The sequence below is a fragment of the Papio anubis genome, chromosome 10 (assembly GCF_008728515.1).
Source record: "Papio anubis isolate 15944 chromosome 10, Panubis1.0, whole genome shotgun sequence".
In the NCBI taxonomy this organism is placed as follows: Eukaryota; Metazoa; Chordata; class Mammalia; order Primates; family Cercopithecidae; genus Papio; species Papio anubis.
In genome coordinates this window covers 111,309,357-111,335,430 of record NC_044985.1, presented here as the reverse complement: position 1 = coordinate 111,335,430, position 26,074 = coordinate 111,309,357, and the positions used below count along the sequence as shown (strand labels likewise).

General features: G+C 36.5%; 1 protein-coding gene across 9 annotated transcripts in view; it reads right to left on the bottom strand.

The window, feature by feature from the left end:
- The window catches only part of AGFG1 (ArfGAP with FG repeats 1), an 88,123-nt gene that overhangs the window by 11,859 nt on the left and 50,190 nt on the right, over positions 1–26,074 (bottom strand). For 4 of the 9 annotated variants that reach the window (XM_009183230.4, XM_009183231.4, XM_009183232.4 and 1 more), the window contains exons 4-11: positions 25,278–25,440; positions 24,286–24,439; positions 18,014–18,133; positions 16,994–17,065; positions 15,485–15,694; positions 14,233–14,413; positions 12,800–12,879; positions 12,508–12,600 (exon numbers count right to left, since the gene is read on the bottom strand). In XM_009183230.4, coding sequence (XP_009181494.1) covers positions 12,508–12,600; positions 12,800–12,879; positions 14,233–14,413; positions 15,485–15,694; positions 16,994–17,065; positions 18,014–18,133; positions 24,286–24,439; positions 25,278–25,440 — 1,073 coding nt within the window. The remainder of the gene's footprint in view (positions 1–12,507; positions 12,601–12,799; positions 12,880–14,232; positions 14,414–15,484; positions 15,695–16,993; positions 17,066–18,013; positions 18,134–24,285; positions 24,440–25,277; positions 25,441–26,074) is intronic. The other 5 variants (XM_009183233.4, XM_003908028.5, XM_009183234.4 and 2 more) reach the window with 2 other exon arrangements.

The following is a 26,074-nucleotide window of genomic DNA, read 5'->3' as shown; positions in this document are numbered from 1 at the left end:
TAGATTGTTTTATTTACAAATCAGCACATTAACTAGAAATACACAAATAACTCAAATGAACTAATTAAGTATTACAAGGGAAAAATTATTAAATATTCTAGTTCAAAAGAAAGGTAAGCGGTATTTACAGGTTAAAATACAACGGCTAAATAGGAGAGAAAGAAAAAAGAAAAATGCATCTTGTACAGATCTTACTCACCTGGTATGTTGAGAACAGACAGGTTACATATAAATTAATACAAAGTAAACTTAAATTGTTAAATAATATAATCTTTTGTTTGTTTGTTTTAATAATCCGAAGTAAGATTGTACCGAAAATGTATTTCCATTGATTTAAAATTAGAATACTTTTTAAATTGGCATAAGAACAATTAAAAAACTGAATGGTTCTGAGTTGTGGTTCTGTCATTTTCTGGTTGCATGATGTTACTTTATTTTATAAGCTTCAGTTTCCTCATTTGCAAATGAGGTGGAGGAATAGAGATCACAAAGCTGCTGTGAATAAATGTAGCGACAAATTAAAGTGCTTTGCAATAAATACTCAATGAATGTAACTTTCTTGCTAACTTAAAGTGTCACTGTATTCCAAATACAAAAAAAGGTTAACTGAGGGAGAAGGGCCTGTGAAAGATAAATGTGGCATTTATATTTATCTACTTTCTTTTTTTTCTTTTTGAGACGGGGTCTCGCTCTGTCGCCCAGACTGGAGTGCAGTGGCGCAATCTCAGCTCACTGCAAGCTCCACCTCCTAGGTTCACGCCATCCTCCTGCCTCAGCCTCCCGAGTAGCTGGGACTACAGGTGCCCGAGACCACGCCCAGCTACTTTTTTTGTATTTTTAGTAGAGACAGGGTTTCACCGTGTTAGCCAGGATGGTCTCAATCTCCTGACCTCAGGATCCGCCTGCCTCGGCCTCCCAAAGTGCTGGGATTACAGGCGTGAGCCACTGCGCCAGGTCTTATCTACTTTCTTAAAGCACTTTACAGGCTTGCAGCAGTACTGCATTAATGACATTAAATTGTGTTTATTCCAGCATTTCTCATATGTGTTTAGACACAGAACACTTGTCCACAGAATTTTGCTAACAATGTTACAGGAGACATGTTTCACAAAATGCACTGGCAAAAACTGACTTTTAGCCAACAGTGACTGTTAACCAGTATTAATCACTATACCTCAGCCTGCAACAAAGATGCCCCCCCAAGCTCTGGTCCTGAACTGCTCTAAACTTTTTTTAGACTTTTTACAGCTTTTTGAAATATAATTCACATACTACACACAACTCATTCACTTAAAGTATAGAATTCAATGTTTCTTTAAATATATTCACAGACTTGTACAACCACCATCACAATCTAATTTTAGAATATTTTCATGCCCCTCAAAAGAAACATGATACCTATCAGCTGTCACTTCCCATGCTGCCCCACCACTAAAACCCAGCCCTCGTCAATCATTGATCTACTTTTTCTTTCCAATTCTGGACATTTCATACAAATGGCACCACAAATATATGGCCTTTTGTGACGAGTTTCTTTTGCTCAGCAGAATGTTTTCAAGGTCCATCCATATTGTAGCATCTATCAATGCTTCATCACTTTTTATTATCAAATACTTTGTCACAGTATGACTATTCAACATTTGGCTTCATCAGCTGACGGGCACTTGGGTTGCTTCTACTTCTTAGCGATGATAAATATTGATGCTACGAACATTTGTGTACAAATTTTTGTGCAGATACATGTTTTCATTTCTCTCTGGTATATTCCTAATAGTGGCACTCTGCTAGGTTATATGGTGACTCCATGATGACCATTTTGAGGAACTGCCAAAATGTTTTCTAAGGCGTTGTACCATTTTATATTCCCACAAGCAATATATGAGGTTTCCATTTTCTCTACCTCCTTACATTGTTCATCGTTGTCTTTTCTTTTATTGACCATCTCTATGTCTTCTTAGGGAAATATCTATTCAAATATTTCGCTCACTTTTTAAATGGGTTGTCTTTTTATTTTTATTATTTAGCTGTTACGAGTTCTTTATATATTCTGAATACAAGTCCTTTATCAGATATAGGATTTACAAATATTTCCTCCAGACTGCTATCAAGTTTAATATTTCTATTGTGTTAATTTTTACAACTTTCCTGTCTTTCTTGTTTTAATTACCAAATTGGTAATTTTCATTTCCAGTTCCTTTTTCAAATGCTAATTGTAGATTATTAAATATTAGAGATGTCCAAATATTAAGAGTAAACTGAGAGGGTGAGAGCACAGGGAGAGCAAAGCAGCAGCAATTCTATAAACAAAATATGTCCTTCACAGCCCAAGGTAACTTTCTACTTACGGTTTTTTCTTTGCTTTTGCTCAGCTACCTCCAACCCTTTTTTGTATTAATCCTCACTTCCAGAGTATGCTAGGCAAGTGAAGTGAGCCTTCTAAGTATTCAGATACAAGGAATAGTACATAATATTAATTGGTATGTTTCATCAACGTGAAACCAAAGTATAAATATGGAGGCAACTGTACTGGAACAAAAATAGTGTTGGTTCAGAAGCATTCTGGGTATTAATATCAGATCAGCCATTACGGAATTATGAAACTTTAAGGCAAATTCATTAATCTTAGCAAATCGGTTTCCACCTAGGTAATAAAACAAAGATATGAGGGCCAGACACCATCCAACAAGCTCTGCATTTCAGTAAGTACCTTTCCTTGGGGAAAAAAATCTTTGGAACCATTCATTCATTAAAATAAATGCTAGGAAATAATAACTATTCATTCAGTGACAAAGGAGAGACCTAAGAGTTATAAAAATTTCCCACTATTTAAAAATTATTTTACTTCTATTAATTAGATTTAAGGGCTCTGGGGGGGAAAAACTAAATATCATAGAATCGGAAAATTAAGCCATAACAGGCTAATCTCCTAATGAGAGTTACTATGTAATATTACAGTTTTGTAAAAAGCTAAAGCCCCAGAAGGGAGTTCCAAGATGGCCAAATAGGAACAGCTCCAGTCAACGGCTCCCAGCTTGAGCGACTCAGAAGCAGGGTGATTTCTGCATTTCCAACTGAGGTACTGGGCTCATCTCATTGGCACTGGTTGGACAGTGAGTGCAGCCCACAGACTGAGCTGAAGCAGGGCAGGGCATCCCCTTACCCAGGAAGCGCAAGGGGTCAGGGAATTCCCTTTCCTAGCCAAGGGAAGTTGTGACAGACGGTACCTGGAAAATCGGGACACTCCTGCCCTAATACTGCGCTTTTCCAATGGTCTTTGCAAACGGCACACCAGAAGATTATATCCCATGCCTGGCTCGGCAAGTCCCACGCCCATGGAGCCTTGCTCACTACTAGCACAGCAGTCCTAGATGGAACTGGGAGGCGGCAGCCAGGAAGCTTGAACTGGGTGGAGCCCACCGCAGCTCAACGAGGCCTGCCTGCCTCTATAGACTCCACCTCTGAGGACAGGGCATAGCTGAACAAAACACAGCAGCAACTTCTGTAGACCTAAACGTCTCTGTCTGACAGCTTTGAAGAGAGCAGTGGTTCTCCCAGCATGGAGTTTGAGATCTGAGAATGGACAAACTGCCTCCTCAAGTGGGTCCCTGATCCCCTAGTAGCCTAACTGGGAGACACCTCCCAGTAGGGGCCAACTGACACCTCATACAGCCCGGTGCCCCTCTGAGACAAAGCTTCCAGAGGAAGGATCAGGCAGCAATATTTTCTATTTTGCAATATTTGCTCTTCTGCAGCCTCTGCTAGTGATACCGAGGCAAACAGGGTCTGGAGTAGACCTCCAGCAAACTCCAACAGACCTGCAGCTGTGGGTCCTGACTGTTAGAAGGAAAACTAACAAACAGAAAGGCATAGCATCGACATCAACAAAAAGGACATCCACACCAAAACCCCATCCATAGGTCACCATCATCAAAGACCAAAGGTAGATAAAACCACAAAGATGGGGAGAAACCAGAGCAGAAAAGCTGGAAATTCTAAAAACCAGAGTGCCTCTTCTCCTCCAAAGCATCACATCTCCTCGCCAGCAATGGAACAAAACGGGATGGAAAATGACTTTGACGAGCTGACCGAAGTAGGCTTCAGAAGATCGGTAATAACAAACTTCTCCGAGCTAAAGGAGAATGTTCGAACCCATCACAAGGAAGCTAAAAACCTTGAAAAAAGATTAGACGAATGGCAAACCAGAACAAACAGCATAGGGAAGATCTTAAATGACCTGATGGAGCTGAAAACCATAGCACGAGAACTACATGACGCATGCACAAGCTTCAGTAGCTGATTCAATCAAGTGGAAGAAAGGGTATCAGCGATTGAAGATCAAATGAATGAAATGAAGCGAGAAGACAAGTTTAGAGAAAAAAGAGTAAAAAGAAACAAAGCCTCCAAGAAATACAGGACTATGTGAAAAGACCAAAACTACGTCTGATTGGTATACCTGAAAGTGACGGGGAGAATGGAACCAAGCTGGAAAACACTCTTCAGGATAGTATCCAGGAGAACTTCCACAACCTAGCAAGGCAGGTCAACATTCAAATTTGAGAAATACAGAGAATGCCACGAAGATAATCCTCAAGAAGAGCAATGCCAAGATACATAATTGTCAGATTTACCAAGCTTGAAATGAAGGAAAAAATGTTAAGGGCACCCAGAGAGAAAGGTTGGGCTACCCACAAAGGGAAGCCCATTAGACTAACAGCGGATCTCTCAGTAGAAACTCTACAAGCCAGAAGAGGGTGGGGGGCCAATATTCAACATTCTTAAAGAAAAGAATTTTCAAACCACAATTTCATATCCATCCAAACTAAGCTTCATAAGTGAAGGAGAAATAAAATCCTTTACAGACAAGCAAATGCTGAGAGATTTTTGTCACCACCAGGACTGCCTTACAAGAGCTCTTGAAGGAAGCACTAAATATGGAAAGGAACAACCGGTACCAGTCACTGCAAAAACATGTCGAATTGTAAAGACCATCAATGCTAGGAAGAAACTGCATCAACTAACGAGCAAAATAACAGGATCAAATTCACACGTAAGAATATTAACCTTAAATGTAAATGGGCTAAATGCCCCAATTAAAAGACACAGACTGACTTTGGGAGGCCGAGGTGGGCAGATCACGAGGTCAGGAGATCGACACCATCCTAGCTAACACGGTGAAACCCCGTCTCTACTAAAAATACAAAAAAATTAGCTGGGCATGGTGGTGGGCGCCTGTAGTCCCAGTTACTTGGGAGGCCAAGGAAGGAGAATGGTGTGAACCCAGGAGGCGGAGACTGCAGTGAGCCAAGATCACGCCACAGCACTCCAGCCTGGGTGACAAAGTGAGACTCTGTCTCAAAAAAAAAAAAAAAAAAAAAAAAAAACAACACAGACTGGCAAATTGGATAGAGTCAAGACCCATCAGTGTGCTGTATTCAGGAGACCCATCTCACATACAGAGACATACACAGGCTCAAAATAAAGGGATGGAGACAGATCTACTAAGCAAATGGAAAACAAAAAAAAAGCAGGGGTTCAATCCTAGTCTCTGATAAAACAGACTTTACACCAACAAAGATCAAAAGAGACAAAGAAGGCCATTACATAATGGTAAAGGGATCAATTCAACAAGAAGAGCTAACAATCCTAAATATATATGCACCCAATACAGGAACACCCAGATTCAAAAAGCAAGCCCTTAGAGACCCACAAAAAGACTTAGACTCCCACACAGTAATAATGGGTGACTTTAACACCCCACTGTCAACATTAGACAGATCAATGAGACAGGATATCATCAGAAAGGTAACAAGGATATCCAGGACTTGAACTCAGCTCTGCACCAAGAGGACCTAATCTACAGAACACTCTACCCCAAATCAACAGAATATACATTCCTCTTAGCACCACACTGCACTTACTCCAAAATTGACCACACAATTGGAAGTAAATCACTCCTCAACAAATGTAAAAGAACAGAAATTGTAACAAACTGTCTCTCAGACCACAGTGCAATCAAATTAAAACTCAGGATTAAGAAACTCACTCAAACCAAACAACTACATGGAAACTGAACAACCTGCTACTCAATGACTACTGGGTACATAACAAAATGAAGGCAGAAATAAAGATGTTCTTTGAAACCAATGAGAACAAAGACACAACATACCAGAATCTCTGGGACACATTTAAAGCAGTGTGTAGAGGGAAATTTATAGCACTAAATGCCCATAAGAGAAAGCAGGAAAGATCTAAAGTTGACACCCTAACATCACAATTAAAAGAACTAGAGAAGCAAGAGCAAACACATTCAAAAGCTAGCAGAAGGCAAGAAATAACTTAGATCACAGCAGAACTGAAGGAGACAGAGACACAAAAAAACCCTTCAAAAAAAATCAATGAATCCAGGAGCTGGTTTTTTGAAAAGATCAACAAAACTGATAGACTGCTAGGCAAGACTAATAAAGAAGAAAAGAGAAAAGAATCAAACAGACACAATAAAAAATGATAAAGGGGATATCACCACTGATCCCACAGAAATATAAACTACCATCAGAGAATACTATGAACACCTCTACGCAAATAAACTAGAAAACCTGGAAGAAATGGATAAATTCCTGGACATATACACTCTCCCAAGACTAAACCAGGAAGAAGTTGAATCCCTGAATAGACCAATAACAGGCTCTGAAATTGATAATTAATAGCCTATCAACCAAAAAAAAGTCAAGGACCAGACAGATTCACAGCCAAATTCTACCAGAGGTACAAAGAGGAGCTGATACCATTCCTTCTGAAACTATTCCAATCAATAGAAAAAGAGGGAATCCTCCCTAACTCATTTTATGAAGCCAGCATCATCCTGATACCAAAGCCTGACAGAGACACAACATAATAAGAGAATTTCAGACCAATATCCTTGATGAACATCGATGCAAACGTCCTCAATAAAACACTGGCAAACCGAATCCCGCAGCACATCAAGAAGCTTATCCACCACGATCAAGTTGGCTTCAACCCTGGAATGCAAGGCTGGTTCGACATACACAAATCAATAAATGTAATCCAGCATATAAACAGAAACAAAGGCAAAAAACCACATGATTATCTCAATAGATGCAGAAAAGGCCTTTGACAAAATTCAACAGCCCTTCAACGCTAAAAACTCTCAATAAACTAGGTATTCATGGAATGTAGCTCAAAATAATGAGAGCTATTTATGACAAACCCACAGCCAATATCATACTGAATGGACAAAAACTGGAAGCATTCCCTTTGAAAACTGGCATAAGACAGGGATGCCCTCACTCACCACTCCTATTCAACATAGTGTTGAAAGTTCTGGCCAGGGCAACCAGGCAGGAGAAAGAAATAAAGGCTATTCAATTAGGAAAAGAGGAAGTCAAATTGTCCCTGTTTGCAGATGACATGACTGTATATTTAGAAAACCCCATCGTCTCAGCCCAAAGCCTCAGGATACAAAATCAATGTGCAAAAGTCACAAACATTCCTATACACCAATAGTAGAGAGCCAAATCATGAGTGAACTCCCATTCACAACTGCTTCAAAGAGAATAAAATACCTAGGAATCCAACTTACAAAGGATGTGAAGGACCTCTTCAAGGAGAACTACAAACCACTGAGGACACAAACAAATAGAAGAGGACTATAGAAAAGGACACAAACAAATAGAAGAACATTCCATGCTCATGGATAGGAAGAATCAATATCGTGAAAATTGGCCATACTGCCCAAGGTAATTTACAGATTGAATGCCATCCCCGTCAAGCTACCAATGACTTTCTTCACAGAACTGGTAAAAACTACTTTAAAGTTCATATGGAAACAAAAAAGAGCCTGCATTGCCAAGACAATCCTAAGCAAAAAGAACAAAGCTGGAGGCATCACCCTACCTGACTTTAAACTATACTACAAGGCTACAGTAACCAAAACAGCATGGTACTGGTACCAAAACAGAACAGAGCCCTTAGAAATAATACCACACATCTACAACCATCTGATCTTTGACAAACCTGACAAAAACAAGAAATGGGAAAAGGATTCCCTATTTAATAAATGGTGCTGGGAAACCTGGCTAGCCATAAGTAGAAAGCTGAAACTGGATCCCTTCCTTACACCTTGTATAAAAATTAATTCAAGATGGATTAAAGACTTAAATGTTAGACCTAAAACCATAAAAACCCTAGAAGAAAACCTAGGCAGTAACATTCAGGACGTAGGAATGGGCAAGGACTTCATGACTAAAACACCAAAAGCAATGGCCACGAAAGCCAAAATAGACAGATGGGATCTAATTAAACTAAAGAGCTTCTGCACAGCAAAAGAAACTACCATCAGAGTGAACAGGCAACCTACAGAATGGGAGAAAATTTCTTCAATCTACTCATCTGACAAAGGGCTAATATCCAGAATCTACAAGGAACTTAAACAAATTCACAAGAAAAAACCAAACAACCCTATCAAAAAGTGGGCAAAGGATATGAACAGACAGACACTTCTCAAAAGACAACATTTATTGCAGCCAACAGACACATGAAAAAATGCTCATTATCACCGGCCATCAGAGAAATGCAAATCAAAACTACAATGAGATACCATCTCACACCACTTAGAATGGCGATCATCAAAAAGTCAGGAAACAGTGCTGGAGACAATGTGGAGAAATAGGAACACTTTTACACTGTTGGTGGGAATGTAAACTAGTTCAACCATTGTGGAAGACAGTGCGGCGATTTCTCAAGGATCTGGAACTAGAAATACCATTTGACCCAGTAATCCCATTACTGGGTATATACCCACAGGATTATAAATTATGCTACTATAAAGACACATGCACACATATGTTTATTGCAGCACTATTCCCAATAGCAAAGACTTGGAACCAACCCAAATGTCTATCAATGATAGACTGGATTAAGAAAATGCGGTACACATAAACCATGGAATACTATGCAGCCATAAAAAAGGATGAGTTCATGTCCTTTGTAGGCACATGGATGAAGCTGGAAACCATCACTCTGAGCAAACTATTGCAAGGACAGAAAACCAAACACCGCATGTTCTGACTCATAGGTGGGAACTGAAAAATGAGAACACTTGGATACATGGTCGGGAACATCACACACTGGGGCCTGTCTTGGGGTGCAGTGTAGGGGGAGAGGATAGCATTAGGAGACATACCTAATGTAAATGATGAGTTAATAATGGGTGCAGCACATCAACATGGCACATGTATACGTATGTAACATAACTGCATGTTGTGCACATGTACCCTAGAACTTAAAGTATGAAAAAAAAAAAGCTAAAGCCCCAAAGTTTTATAAATCCAGAAAAAATGATTATTTAAACGTCATTTTAAGAATGATCCAGGTGCGGTGGCTGATGTCTGTAATCCCAGCACTTTGGGAGGCCAAGGCAGGCAGATCATTTGAGGCCAGGAGTTCAAGACCAGTCTGGTCAACATGGCGAAACCCCATCTCTACTAAAAATACAAAAATTAGCCGAGTGTGGTGGCACACGCCTGTATTCCCAGCTACTCAGGAGGCTGAGGCATGAGAATTGCTTGAACCCGGGACGTAGAGGTTGCAGTGAGCAAAGATTAAGCCACTGCACTCCAGTCTGGGTGACAGAGTGAGGATCTGTCTAAAACAAACAAACAAACAAAAAAGAAATACATAGATAAACCTTTCCAAATTTCACATAGAACTATTATGCAGTAAGGTATGCAATAAGGGTACCTCCTTTCTTTTTTTGTTTTGAGATACGGCCTGTTAGCTGGGGTGAAGTGTGGTGGCGCAATCACAGTTCAGTGTAGCTTCGAACTCCTAGTCCAGGTAATCCTCCCACCTCAGCCTCCTGAGTAGCTAGGACTCCAGGTGTCTGCCACCATGTATTTTTGGTAGAAACGGGATTCACCATGTTGCCCAGGCTGCTCTCAAACTCCTGGGCTTCGAGCAACCCACCTACCTCGGCATCCCAAAGTGCTAGGATCAAAGGGTACCTCAAAATATAATTTCACAGTGTTAACATTTTTGTTTTTTCTTTTCTTAAAACAGAGTCTCGCTCTGTCGCCCAGGCTGGAGTCCAATTGTACCATCTCAGCTCACTGCAACCTCCACTTTCCTGGTTCAAGCGATTCTCCTGCCTCAGCCTCCCGAGTAGCTGGGACTAGAGGCATGTACCACCACACCTGCCTAATTTTTGCATTTTTAGTAGAGACAGGGTCTTAACATGTTGGCCAGGCTGGTCTCAAACACCTGGCCACCGCTTTGGCCTCCCGAAGTGCTGGGACTACAGGCATGAGGCACTGTGCCCGGCCAGTGTTAATATATTTGAAGGCAACAAAAAGTTCTTAAATAATATTAATTTTGATGGTATAAAACACTGGAAATTCTTAAGTATAGTGTATTTGTCAAAGTATTGTTTATATTTCAGTTTCAATAGAAACATATGCAGTTAATGCTTATGATTTGGTCAATTCAATAATAATCTAATAAAGTGACCAATGTGATAAATTCAAAATGACTTATAATGGAAAAAATGTATTACCTTGAAATAAACATTTGTGGACATTGTAGTTTTACCTTTCTAATAAATTTTTGTTAGTTAATACTAAAATTATATTATCTGAACATACATTGTACATTTTATATTATTTTATATCCTATGTAGAGCTTCAACTTTTACAAAACTTTCATACTCTAAATAAAACAAGCAAAAAAAGGCCCTTAACTCCAATGACAGAACCAACTCAGAGGTATAGTCATGAAAGGAAAATATTGGGTCTGATTTACTGAGCATATGCTGTAATGTGAAGACCATACAGGGTAAATGTGCATCATCTAATTTTACAACAAACCTGCCAGCAAGAGAATACTGTTCACATTCTATAGAGAGGGACAACATGAAGGCTCAAAGAAGTTAGGTCAACACGATTAGGCTCAGCCAAAGCATAATTTGAGTTTCTATTCATCAGTTCTTAAATGAAGTTATAATATCTATAAATATCTCAATAGCATCTTGTGAACAACTTTATCACAATAAATGTTTGAACATTCCCCTATCATTCTTACCCCATTCAGTAAAAGAACAAAATTCAAAAGGCTTTCTTGTGGTCAACCAGAAGTAACTATAAATCAGAATTCGAACACGAGTTTGGCTGGCTGTACTCAAAATATGTCCAATTAACTTTTCTGGGCCTGTTCCCTCAGCTGTCACACAATTAAAATATTTATTTGATGACAGCTGAGTGGATTAAATGAGGCAATGTACAAAAACCCATTGTATCATGAAACATTTTACAAACTCAGTCCACAAAATGAAAACAGTATGCTAAGAAACAGAAACACTGCACATATCACACACCTAATGAAGAAATTATACAAATGGAAATTTAAAACAATCATTCATTAGGTACGCTTGAATTAAAACAAACTATTTTTTAAAGTTAAATTTTGTGTGAAATTCAAATACTTATCAAATATCTATTATGTTAGTTACCAACAAAGTGAAGACATTTATGTGAAAAGAAAATAGTTACAGCTCAAACTTCTAATACTGTGATTCTTAATCTTGTCAATGACAGAGATTTACTAAAAACCAGTAATTCTTAAGGGTTTAATTTGATTTCAATGTTACAAGTACCTAATCTCTCAAGATTTCATATCAACATTTACTATAACTGGAGTTTAGGCTTTAGTTCTAAATTACTGTGACATAGACACAAAAAGCATACAAACTCTAGATTTAATGGATACCCAGCCATACCAAATGTACTTGCTGACATTCCAAGATATTGGCAAATATCTCTGGTGTTTAAGGTAATATGACAAAAATCAGAGGTATAACGTGAGAAAAATGTGACTGGCTTACAGTATGAATCAAAAAGAAAAAAATGGAGAAAACAAAGAGAATTAAGGGAAAAAATTATCAAAAGACAAAATATTCAGTATTATACCCACAACTGAATCAAGTTTCCACAACTTAAAAAATATTCACACTTGAAAGAGATATTCACTAGAAAAAGACCTAATAATTAAGAATTCACATAATAAAGTCATCTGATGCAATCTCATAGGGAAAATAAAAACTTCTCGTAAAATGGTTCCATTAAGATTGCATGAGTTACAACCAGTAATTCTGAAACTAGACCACCAAATATGTCTAAATTGTTCTGTTTAAGTCTCATCTCTGTCATAAACGTTCTGTGGAGTCTCATCTCCATGTCTGGGCTTCCCTACCTGAAAAATAAAAGCTTTAACTGGAAAGGGCAGACACTAGATAATTTCTAAGGTCCCTCTCAACTGTTAAATTCTAGGATTTTATGAACTTTCAGCTAGAATTTGTCTTTATGGACAAACTCCTCTATCCATTTGCCATTCACTTCACTAAGAAAGAGGCCCCATTTTCTGGTGTTCTTCACATGGTATCTTTGTTGATAAACACCTTCCCCAAAGCTTACTGTTCTACTGACTGACTGTTTTTCTTACCTGTTGCTCCTCTGGCATTGGTCTGAAATGGATTTGTAGAAGATGCCACAGAAGGACCAGCAGCAGCAACAAATGGATTTGTGGAAGGCGTAGCTTTAAAAAATTATAAAATACACTATAAAATCCTAATACATTTTGTATTTAAGATTTAAATTATTTGTTCACTATATTTATCAAGACAGAAAACTCAAGGATTCTGATAACAAATCATTGCTTTGACTCCTAAGAAAATGCTACACAATATATACTTGGGTTCTTTATAAAAAACAGTATATATACCAGAAGCACATACCTCCAAATGGAGCAGGCACACTTGATGAAGCAGGCTGTGTCTGTGCAGAAGCACCCACTGGCACTGTTCCAAAAACATTGCTGAGAACAAATATTGAAAGAGTTCATTATTTTTTTCTTTAAAAAAAGAGAAAGTAAGGATAATCGATCTATAGGGTAGCCATAAAATAATGAACATATCATGTATCATAGCATCAGTTATCAACACAAAGAAAAATTAAGACATTTAAGTGTAAAGATGAACAACAAGAACACATGGACACAGGGTGGGAAACATTACACACGGGGGCCTGTCAGGGGTGGGGGGTCTGGGGGAGGGATAGCATTAGGAGAAATACCTAATGTAAACGATGAGTTGATGAGTGCAGCAAGCCAACATGGCACATGTATACCTACATAACAAACCCGCGTGTTGTGCACATGTACCATAGAATTTAAAGTAACAAAAAAAAAAAGACACCAGCAACAGCAAGTTTTGCTTGCCATTGTTTTTGCACCATTAATGCAAATATCAATTAATGAAAAGGTAAACAATCTCTCAGAATTATTATAAAGAAAGTTTTAACCTCACAGACCCCATGAAAGGGTCTCAGGTACCCCAAACATTCCATGGAACACTTTGTGAACCCCTGATGTACTGTAATGTAATATCAATAAATCATGTATTATATATCATGTATGTTTCCAGACTTTATGTTTCTAGAAGTGTTACAACCCTAAGGAAAATAAGCTACTAGGATAACAAAAGAAAGTAGTAAATACAATCCACAGGAATGGAAAACAGAGATGAATAAAACACTGTTATAGGTAAATCTCTTGTATTTCTGAGACTATTTTCGCAACTCTAAAATAAAGACTAGAAGAGTTTTTTACAAGTGTAATGTCCTTAAAATGTGTCAGGCTTCCTACTGCCAAGAATTCTAACAGATATATATGAACATAATAGCAGATGTGCTTATTTATAAATACAAGGATGACACTAAAGAGATATAGAATTGATTTTGGGCTTTGGTGCAAACACTTCTAAAAATCTGTATTTACGACTAAGCCTATAATATGGTACTTTCACTGTTTAATCTTCATGACTAAAAACTGTATTTTTAAAGTATATTATTTGACTACTAAATGGATTCTCCGCTGAGTACAATCTGAAAATAACTGTCCATTTTGAGATGTGTACATGCTCTCAAATACGGTTTAGTGTTCAAAGACAGAACATAACAAAAACGTCTGATTCAATGAAAAGATAAAATTATGCCAATTATTCAAGGATTATATTTTAATTAGCAAACTAAATTCAAATTCCTCAAATTTACAAAAGTATTCAAGAACTTTAAAATTATACCTTAAAACAGTCATTTTTTAACTTGATTACTCAAAGTTGGAAAAAAAAGATAAAACACAAAGCAGGAGGGGCTAGCTAAGACAAGGTACCTGCTAGCATTACTTGTGGAAGTATACGCATTACTGGAGGTGGCTGCGGAGCTGAAAACGCTGTCTAGTTCTGCCAGAGCTGCATACTTGTCTGAAGACGCACTTGACTGACTGGGAACTGAAACCACAGAACCAACAGGAGCTTTACCTGTGGTCCCAAAGCCACTTCCCTGATCACCACCTGGGAATGAACAAAATCACGTTACACCAAAAATTTAAAGTTACACTTTCAACTTAGCAACCACATTTGCCATGAAACAAAGGCAAACTTAAAATGGATTTAGAGTTAAGCAGGATTCCAAATCATTAATCTAATAAATAACCTGGACCATACAGGACAGGATTAGTCGTTATACATACCACCGTGGTAAAGACAGAATATGTCTTTTAACAAAAATTAAGACTCTGTACCAAAAAAATTTGTCTAGATTATGCATAAGCAAGAAACTCTCAAGTGCTACTATGTTAACATCTCCAAGACAAGTGGATCTTGTTCACGTGAACATATAAATTCATATAATGCTGGACCTAATGTGAACAGTCTATCAATAGCATCATTTCCCTCAGCACTCTCCATGAAAAAATTAGAGACAGTAATAACGGGAAACATTTACTGAGCACTTACTATGTGCTAGGCACCGTTCTAAATGCCTTACATGCAATAATACTTAGAACACAACTCCGTGAGTTTAATGCTTAGAATTATCCATTTTGGAGAGGAGGAGAACAGGCCCAGAGATCAGAATGGAGAATTCCATTTAGCAACACACACCTGCTATTCACCACTGCCATATGCATTTTTAGAGGCTACTAGCCTTAAGATAAAACTGGATACAAGACTATACTATAAAATTCATGAATTTCTTAAAAAAATATAAAACCCACCAAGATGTTAACAGAAATTTGTTCAAAGTAAATACATCACAGAAACCACCAAATAACCCTCCATTCAGCTCTGCCAATGGGGTTTCTTGGCTCTTTATTGCCAAAGAAAAGTAAAGCATGCCTTCTAGGACAAAATAAAATTTTTCTCAACTAGTGAGACTGAAAGTTTACAAATCAGTTCCTATGTCCTCAGTTTTGTAGTTGATATTTCAGGTACAAAATGTGACAAGTGAACATTTTACTCAAAATGACAGTGCAGACAAAATTGCTATACAACAACTGAGAAAAGTGTAACATGTCCACATTTTAATAAATACAACCAAATTAAGAGCACAAATTTGTATTTGTTTTGCTTAAAGCTTGATACCTTGCCCGGCACTGAAGATATTGTCTAAATTAGCAAGTGCTGCATATTTGTCTGCTGTCTGTAAACCAGCTTTGTTCGTTGAAACTTTACTAACAGCTGATGCTGTTTGATGACTCTGGGAAGTATTGAAGGTTCCAAAATCAGCACTGGAGGATTTGGGGAAGTTATCAAAATGAGCAAAATTAGCATTTACTGATGCAGCACTTCCACCTGTAACAGAATAAACAGAGCACTTGAAATTTCTAAGCTTTTCCTAATACCCTCTCATAGACTGTATGATCATTTCTTCCTAAATTAAATGTCCTATAAGCAATCTTACAACATTAAAATCAATGACTGGCAATGGCTTTCGACTGCAAGTGATGTTTTCTAATTTGTAAAAGTAGATTTTTCAAAGGCCTTGGCAACATGTAAAATAACATGTTTCTGTTTATTACCTACCCTGGAATGAAGAATGTAATTCATGGAGGGAGTAACTCCACACTACCTGGTTTGAGATTCAGTTACTTTCTCATCCAAATATACTATGGCCTTTTACTAGTTCTCCCTAAACAGACTGCAAACAAGATGCAAAGTATCTTACTTGGAGGATTTCAAACTTTTGTGGCTCCATGGTGAAACAGTTTAAACAAATCCCAGCGGTAGCAATTAACAATATGTAAGGTGATCCAGAATTTCTTAAAAGATGGTTATTGACATTTACACTTACTTCACTTGAAGAGCTACTATTTAATTCCATATAAGAGTTAAATGTGTATACAATATCATGTGTAGTTCAAGGCATTAAAACTACAGTACATAATACATTATAGCAATTTTTGACGTTATAAACCACAATTCACCTAATGGTCACTATTGTATATATCCTGTTAAATCTTTAAAATATGTTCTCTACTATAAAGACCTCCTTAAAGTACTATCAAAAGACTAAAACCAGTATATTTCATTCTATGCTTTTGATCCTACACTTTTGAGATATTAGTTCTTTATTTCTAAACTTTAGTTTCAGAAATCAAAATAGTATACATACACAGTTATATATTAAAGTGATAGAAAAGACAACTACAGATAATTTGAAAACAGAATGCATGAACCTCTATTTAAAAAAACACGAACACTTTCTATCAAGCAGGTTTTTATACATTCTAAAAGAAATACATACTGATCAAATTTCTTTCAGGAGTTAAACCATGGTGTTTTCAATTAAAGGTAAGTAATACATGTTTGCATGTAAAAGACTGCGACCTGTTACAAGGAGCTGGCAAACAAAGTGCATACTAAACTTTCAAAATTTATATAAGACTATTATTTCAAATTATTATTAAACCAAGTAACTCTTTGTCTACTATTGTATTCTCTAACTCTGAGTTTAATTATAGAGTTGGGAGAGATTTTTTTATGAAGGATTATCACTAAAGAATTATCAACGATCTATAATTGGAAAAACCCTTGAAATATAGCAAAAATATGCAAATTAGTATAAGATGCCTATTTGACAACAGAACTTACTGTGGGTAGCCTGAAGAGGAAAAGCTGAAGTAAATTCACCAAAACTGCAGCTAGATGAAAGCATTCTAAATGCTGGACAGCCAGAAATTATGTAAATGATGAAAGTTAAAGGGGAAAAAAAAAAAAAAAAGAAAACTGAAAGAAAAGGCTTTAAGACAATACAGAGTTAAAAGTTGAAAGAAAAGTAATCAGCCAAAAATCTAAATAAGGGTTCAATGAGTTTCCGGAAACAGCACAATTTATGGAAAAGTATTCAATGTTTAAACACCAATTCCTGCACAGAAAACTATTTCCAAGTTTGACTGAAGTGATCATTAATGTACTCTCGTCTAATAAACATATGAAAATTTTTCTCAGGCTTCTTGCTCTGAAAATTACTTACATTTTTAGCTCTATAGAAGCAATCAGCTTCCTTTATTAAGAGGTCTAATGTCAGCCTAAATCAATGGATTCTATGAACCTTAAAAAACTTACAGTACTGGCTGGGCACAGTGGCTCACATCTGTAATTCCAGCACTCTGGGAGGCCAAGGCAGGAGGATAACTTGAGGCCAGGAGTTCAAGACCAGCCTGGGCAACACAGTGAGACCCAGTTGCTACCCTCCCCCCACCAAAAAAAAAATTTCAGCTGGGAGTGGTGGCATGTGCCTGTATTCTATCCCGAGGCAGGAGCATTGCCAAAAAACAAACACACACACACAAAAAAGAGAGACTGAAAGAGAAATACTTATAGTAGTGTCATGCCTCTGTCCTCTGTGCATGGTAGATCTAAGGAAGATTCATGTGCAGGAAAAGGAGGAGAATGGATGTTGTCAAACAGACAATACACCAAATAATGCAGAAAAACAAATGAATATAGAAAAAAATAAGAGTTCAGGTTTCCCCAGAGCTTTTTAAGATAGAACCATTTTAAAGTCAGATAATTACAGAATTTAAGTTTAGACTAATTTTTCAAAACTACACTTAAGAGAATTTTGTTTCGTGAAGTAAACATTTAAGCACAATGCTGGAGAAGCTCTACCTGTAGTTTGGGGCTGAAAAGGAGAGTGACTTGCTGTGGGGAAACCTCCAAAATTACTCGAACCACTAGACTGTCCAAATGCATCAAAGTTTGCAAAATCTGCATTTGCAGAATTCTGAGCTGTAAATGGTAAGGAACAACATATGTTAATGAATATGAAAACTATAAATGAAAATACATGACAAATGAGTTTAAGAATTATATGAAAAGTTTCTATGTATCAAAACTCACTTTATAGAGAATTCACTTAGAAATCAGATTTTAAACCCTACCAGCATTTAACCCAATTACAGGTAATTTACTAAGTAGTAACCAGGAATTTCCAAGAACACTTTGTGCAATGATAAATTTGGACATAATATTCTGTATATGACCTCAAGCATAGTACTATAAAAGTGACTCCATTAACAAAGGAAACTATTTCAGAGTACTGAGTTACAGTACCGAGTTACAGGAAAGCAGACAAAGATGTAGAAAACATTCTGGTAAAATTCACTGAATAAAAACGGTAATCAACTATGTGAATCTCAACAATAATTGAAATACTTAAAAAATAATACAAAGATGGTTTAATTAAGAAATAAAACTTTTTTTAAGTTTACAAATGTCTCACCATGGTCATATATAAAAATCTAAAAAAAGCACAGGATCACCAAATAAATGGAAGATATTCATATTCTATTAGAAGCCTGCAATTTTAAACTCATTAAAATTTAAGGAACAATGAATGCTAGTATAGAAATTATAGCATATAATTCAGAGCCCCAAACATTAATCGAATACCTATTAAATATGGCAAGACAGGACTTTGTAGTACTTGTATCCATTTTTACATCTAGGTACTGATCTATTCACTATCTTCAACAATCGATTGTAAATGCTGCAGAATAAAACTTCGGAAAACAAAACTTTGCAAATTCAACACTAAAATATAAAAATTACTATCTGGACACTCAAGCAATCTCTGTACAAAGAAATCCAAGCTAAGCAGAATGTAACACAATGGTAAAGCTGTTTCTTAAATAATCGTATTTCAAGGAGTCAACTTAGTGTGGAACTTAAGACCCCAAATTAATGAGCCTGAGTCTTGCTAAGAGTTGTCATTCCTCTTCAAAGAAAAACACATATTCATGAGACAGGAAGACAGAGAGATCATAGGATGCAAACTAGCAGCCCTCAGCAAATTCATCTGACAGATATGCTTTGTTTCATCTGTACAGTACTTAACATTATTTCCCATCAATTCCCAACATTTAAAAAGAGGGCATTTCACAATAAACAAAAAGACTTCTAGCTTCTCTTATTTAAAAAAAAAAAAAAATCAATATATCTAGTATCCTAAATCCCTATTTCCATGTAGTAACAGATTAGAACATCCCCTTTAAAAAGGGCACCATAGTTCCTTAAACACACATGATACTACTCATTTGTGTTACCTGAGTTGCAAGGCAGTTGGGTTTAGATTCTACAGTATAGAGTGTGACAAAAATCAATTACAGTTTATAGTGCACAGGTTTTGTGATATGATGTTTATCATCAGGCAAAATAACTACTAAATTCAGTAGGTGAATTTTATTTCTAGCTTCATGCACATTTCCGTAGAAGATGACTTTTACTGAACCCAATAATGACCCCACCCAGCAACACACATCCACAAATACTATACCTCAGCCTGAATGCTCACATGAAGAGTAAAGGCTTCCAGCTTTTAAGTCACTAAACTACCTACAAAAGAAAAAGTTTCCCTACAAAACAATGCTAACGAACCAGACTGGCATGTGTGAATAGTTATCATTTGCCATTAAAGGTTCCATCAGTCGTATCAAACTGTTCAGGGTAAAATTTTCACCTAGTATTTTTTAAAAATTAACAAGAATATCAAGATGAGAAGAAATTGCAATCAATGACTTTATTTGTAAACTATATATGGAAAAATAAAGATTCCGAATGCCTGGAAAGGCTCTGGAAAAAGACATTTCAGTTAAACCATGACCTAGTTTTTACACCTAAAAACTACTCCAAGGCAAAATATCAAAAGATGGTATCAACCATACATATTAGAAGGAAAAATAAATGAGTAATTCAGTAGTTTCTTCTTGTAACAGGCATATATATTTTATTCTCCTGTAATGAAACCAAAAGTCAAATAAAGTAAAGGAAAAAAGGTAATCTGAGCCGTCATTTCTAAGTAAGAACTTCAGACTAAAAAGCAACTCCTCTCAGGCAGCCTGACTTGCAGCCTACAGGAGCTATTTCATTCTTTCTTCGCACAAGAAACAGAACAGTTAAGATTAACTACTTTCTATCAATCTGATCAAAATATAAGATTCTTTTCCTTTACTATCCTGCGATTAAATGATGGCTATTGTTTTCAAAGTGCAATTTAAGGAAGTTGTTGAAAGTATTAGTGCAGCTATGGTACAAATTAGTCTGTAGAGCTGCAGTCTAACCATTTTTGGCTAACAGGGCTACAAAGAAAAGTCCAACATTACCTGTGAAGACTCACAAATTGCATTTCAAGAGAGAAAAACAAAGGGAACAAGAATAAGTTGCGAATTTACAAAAGAATTTGGTGGTTATCAGTAATTTCACATTATATTTCAATAATCCTAAAATGGAGATAAAACCAGAATATATTCACAAATTACACAAGTTTTACTCTATTTACTGGTTCTCCCACCAACTCTTTTTACCAGCATTCAAATGCAAGAGGTGAAAAAAGAGAGTTGGGGTTCTTTTTGGTCAGAAGAGGAAATGGCTTCTTATCTGGAGGGTTATGGGGAAAGAGGGTTCTCCATGTTTTCTGGGATTTTGCAGCTCAGGTTAACACAGGAGAAGGGAAATCTACCACAACTCCAATTTAAGCAAAAGAAAACCAAAATTTCTTATCCTTCTCAGTATAACCTTTCCTGAAAAAGGAGATCCATGTCATCCTAGGACTCCTTTTTAAAGCAAATACACACGAGACATATAAAAATTACACCACAATTCCCTTCTAAAGCATGTCCTTAGAAAATGTTTTTATTAATATTTAAAATGAAAGGTTCCCTTATTGCTTGCTAGAAAGAATTGTGGCTGGAGAGAAGTTTTTCTACAAATTTTCAAACTATCCCAAACAGCACACTTTGGAGTGTGATTATGTATAAAATGCTTCATATCATCATTATCCAAAAAGAAGCCAGGTCATCAAATTGAAAGAAAATGAAAAACCATCACAATCTCACAAGTAAGTAAAATAAGGCAAAGTAAGTTCTAAAATACGAATAGGAAATCAGTTCTATCAGCACTGGTTTCTGTTATGCTCATAAAATTGTGAAATACATCTTTTAGAAACATACAGTCTTGAGTTTTTCTTCTCCATAATTGAACCTATAGAAATCTATGAAAAAGAAAGAGTAAGCTTTAGCCAATACCTCATACACACATGCCAAAATAATATAAAGCAAAGTTTCGAATTATCAAAATAAAACTATAAAATGACTAAATTCCTAAATTAATGTTCTACATTTGGTTTGATATTTATTTAATCACTCAAAATGCAGACCGGTAAACTTTCCATGATATAAACATCACAGCTTACTGACATCCAAAATAGATTCCATACATATTTCCAACACAAATACTATGTATGCTTTTACACTGTTTAAGCATAAAGAAGCCACTGTAAAGACTCAAGAAATTACCAAGCTGTTAGGAAATGAATCCAAACCATTTGTGGAATCTTAACAAAGATCGAAAGATTAAAACAGCATAAAAACTTGCCATAAAGTATGACCCTTTTTCTTAAATGCATGTAAACATACAAACATACATACATAAGTGTGTATTTGTATACATAGGTACATATATATGAAGTGTGTGTAAAAGAGAAAAGAAAAACAATGTTTATTGTACCTTTTAGATGGTAAACCACTTAAATGCATCATCTCAGTTGAACCTTGCCACTTATCAAAATCAATTTACAGAATAGAAAGCTTAGAAATGTTAGGTAATTTGCCCAAAGTTACACACATAATAAGCAAGAAAGCCAGCATCTGAACCCAGGTTGTCCCAACTCCAAAGTCCAGGTTCTTTTCACTACATTATGCCACTTCTCTATCAGACTATTGCTATTACAATTAAGGAGAGATACAAGTGACCAAATCTATACTTCAATAATCAATTTTTAAATATTACCTAAGTACCTCTTCAAGGCTTGCCTATTTGTTAACAAAATAAAACTCCATAAATCCCAATTTCTGGTGACATGCATTAAACTGTAACAAATATGTTAAATCTGAGAATAAGCAGGGGAGAAAAGGCCATTCAAAGACCACAAGAGTTCTATCAAAAAATATCTTTAGGGCCGGGTGCAGTGGCTCACACCTGTAATCCCAGCACTTTGGGAGGCAGGCGGAACACCTGAGGTCAGGAGTTTGAGACCAGCCTGGTCAGCATGGTGAAACCCCATCTTTACTAAAAAACACAAAAATCAGTCGGGAGTGGTGGAGGGCACCTGTGAGCCCAGTTACTCAGAAGGCTGAGGCAGGAGAATCAGCTGAACCTGGGAGGCAGAGGTTGCAGTGAGTCGAGATCGTGCCACTGCACTCCAGTGTGAGCAAGAGAGTGAGACTCCATCTCAAAAAACAAAACAAAACAAAACAAAAAACAAAAAGAGGCCAGGCACGGTGGCTCATGCCTGTAATCCCAGCACTTTGGGAGGCCGAGGTGGGTGGATCACTTAAGGTCAGGAGTTTGAGACCAGCCTGGCCAACAAGGTGAAACCCCATCTCTACTAAAAATAAAAAATCAGTATTTTTGTATTACTAAAATACAAACTTTTACATTTGTATATAATTTCAGGTGTTGTGGCGCACACTTGTAATCTCAGCTACCTGGGAGGCTGAGGTGGGAGAATAGCTTGAACCTGGGAGGTGAAGGTTGCAGTGAGATTGTACCACTGCACTCCAACCTGGGCGAGAGAGCAAGACTCCACCTCAAATAAATGAATGAATGAGTTGTATCTGTAGGAACCAACCTGAAAATGTTCCTACTCCTAAGGTGGGCTAATTTGAGCACTACTAAGGATAATGACAGCAAACTGAGAAGAAGCAAATGTTTAAATCTGTGAAGTCATAATGATACTAAAGAAAAAAGTCACCATGATAAAATGCTAGGAAATCAACTCATTATTGTGATATCTGATGGCAAAGAATCATGTATTCTGACTTTCCTAAACAAATCATGCCACCAGACAGATTTTTTAAAAAGTATTTCAGCTAATAAGTGAAGGAATAAATTCAGAACATCATTATTTTTACACAATGGACTCGGTTATTGAGCATCAACAGGTAACATTATAAAAACACAATCCAAAATTAAAAGCCTCTTAAATCCCAAGTAGTAAGCATATCCCCAGCCACCCATCCTCCTAATAGGAAGAACCTGTAACTGATTAAGTCTCTGGATCCAACAACCTGATACAAGAAATAGAACAGAGGAACTTGTTACAGGGCACCATAGTGGTGCAATCAACTAATTCAGACTACTGAAAACTGTACAGGACAAATGAGCAAATTTCTTTCACAAATTATAGAGGAGGAAAAAGAAGGAATAGAGGAAAAATCTTATGAACTAAGAAACCTAAGAGACATATCCCACAATTGCAGTCTGTGGACCTTGCTGGAAATCTGATTCAAACAAACTGTATGTATGTATACATGTATGTATGCACGTATGTATGTATGTGTATGGAAAAATCTGAACTATAATGAACATTTGAATACTGACTAATGAATTATTATTACTACTATTATTTAGGGAGTGATGCTACTAATGTGGTTATATCTAACAAAAAAAGTTTGTTTTATAGATTGAAATATACAACATTTAAGGATAAACTATGTCTAAAATTTGCTTCAAAATAATATGACAGTGAGAGTGGAATGACAAATGAAATAAGATTAGCCATGGGTGATTAGCACATAAAGGTTATAGTATCCAATTACTTTTGAATATTTGCAATTTTCATAAAGAATAAAAAACAGACATTATATCCTTTCCCCATTTTTCCACAGAAAGAGGTCATGCCAACCAACTGACATTAAATATAATCTCTTCTGTGATTAAAAAGCAACACAATTATATGGTTACAAATTACAGCTCAACAGTTACGAGTAACAAAACATTCTCAACAAAAAATGTTTACTGATCCTCAAAGTGTGATGAAGAATTGATGTTTCTTGGTGTTTTATATGCACCCCCAGCAAAAGCTGTTGGGAAAAAACACTTACCTGCATGACTGTTGAAATGTGCAAAGTTAGCAAAATTGGCTGTAGCTGTTGACTGAGGAGCTGGAGCAGCAAAGATGTCTGAGCCGAGATCACTTAAAAGGTCAAATTGCTTCTTCTCCTGCTGCTGCCCTTGAGAACGACCTACAACTGGGGACTATAAACCACATATTAACTATAAAGATATTCCAGTCAGATCTGCGAAATCTTTATACAAAACTATCTCCAAACTTAAAACACACTTATACATAAGAAGAGTTACAGTATGCTGAGTTAACCTTTCTCATTTTTCACTCAACCTTTTGTGAAAACAGAGAAATTTATCCAAGTGTCTTAGTATGTGTTACCAAAAAGGGCAGGATTTAAACCATGGTACTATGCCTCTGAACTATTCTTGTATAGGATAGAGGCTGCAGTGCCACACAGTAACAGATCTGTCACAGCCCCATCAACTATAATACAGCGTAGAAGACAAACTTTAGGTAGCAACTTCGAAAAGATTTCATTTTGTTCATTTTTAAGAATAAGATATAATGCAAAGTCCCTTGTGTTTCAATGATCAACATGCTTCACAACCACACATGTGGGAAAACTCTACTACTAAAGAAATCCTTTCCCAGAAAAGTATATCAAAGAGACTATACGTTCTAACTCTGATGGTCACCACAGATTCGTTTTACTAATTGTATAACACATGATATATACATATATACATGTATACACACACACACATATAGCTATAGCAACATTCCTGTATAACTCACCTTTACAAAGTTGCAGAGAAGTCAAAGAAACTCATATTAGCAATAGCAAAAAGAACAAATATATATATATATATTTCAACCACTTAACAATTTCTTAATGTATAATAAACCACTGGAACATAATGCTACTGGCATACAAGGTTATGCTGCTGTCTTAAAGAATTCTCAAATTCTTGACAATCAAGCCCTCTTTAAGTCGAAGCTTCCTACAAAGATTCAAAGACTACTCACCTGACTAGGTGTGCCCTTATTTAAGTGCAGTGTTGGTGCAGAATCCCCTAAAAGAGATTTCAGTGGTTTGACCTCAGGTGTGCTGCTTGTGCTACTGGCAGAGGACCCGGAAATAGATGCATGAACTGATGCCACGACTTTGGCTTGTTCTGGCGGGACATACCTAAAACACATAAAAACCAGTTAACTAAAAAAAAAGCAGGTAATTCTACACCAAAAAATAAGCTTAATTCTAACTTCGTACAAGACTGCTTCACCATTAATCTTATCTGAAAACCCTCTTACACAGAATACCTTTGCATATTTTTTTAAAAAGGAATGATAGCTTAAGACTACACCCATTAAATACTTGAAATACTCAGAGAAAGAGAAGACTAACCACAAAACTTGTTTCAATTACTTATTTATGGTTTTTCTAAGGTATTCAGTACAACATAAGAAATAACTGCTTTTTTTAAACAGAGGACCTACAATTAATCATCATGATGAACAGTTCATACTACAATTTAAAAAATTATCTTAAGATCTAAATAACATCTGAAGACAAATGAGGCAGGAAAACATTCGTAACATTACAGTTAACGGCCTAAAATATAAAGGCTTATTAAAACTGTAAGAATAAGATCATCCCATTTTAAATGAACAAAAGAAGCAATTCACAGAAGACAGGAGACATAGAAATGAAAACACTTTTAACCTAACAAAAATGCAAATTAAGGTTTTATTCACCTATAAGCTAAGTGTGAACTTTGCAATTTTTTTATTGCTACCTACTAAAATATATAAATAGGTATGCT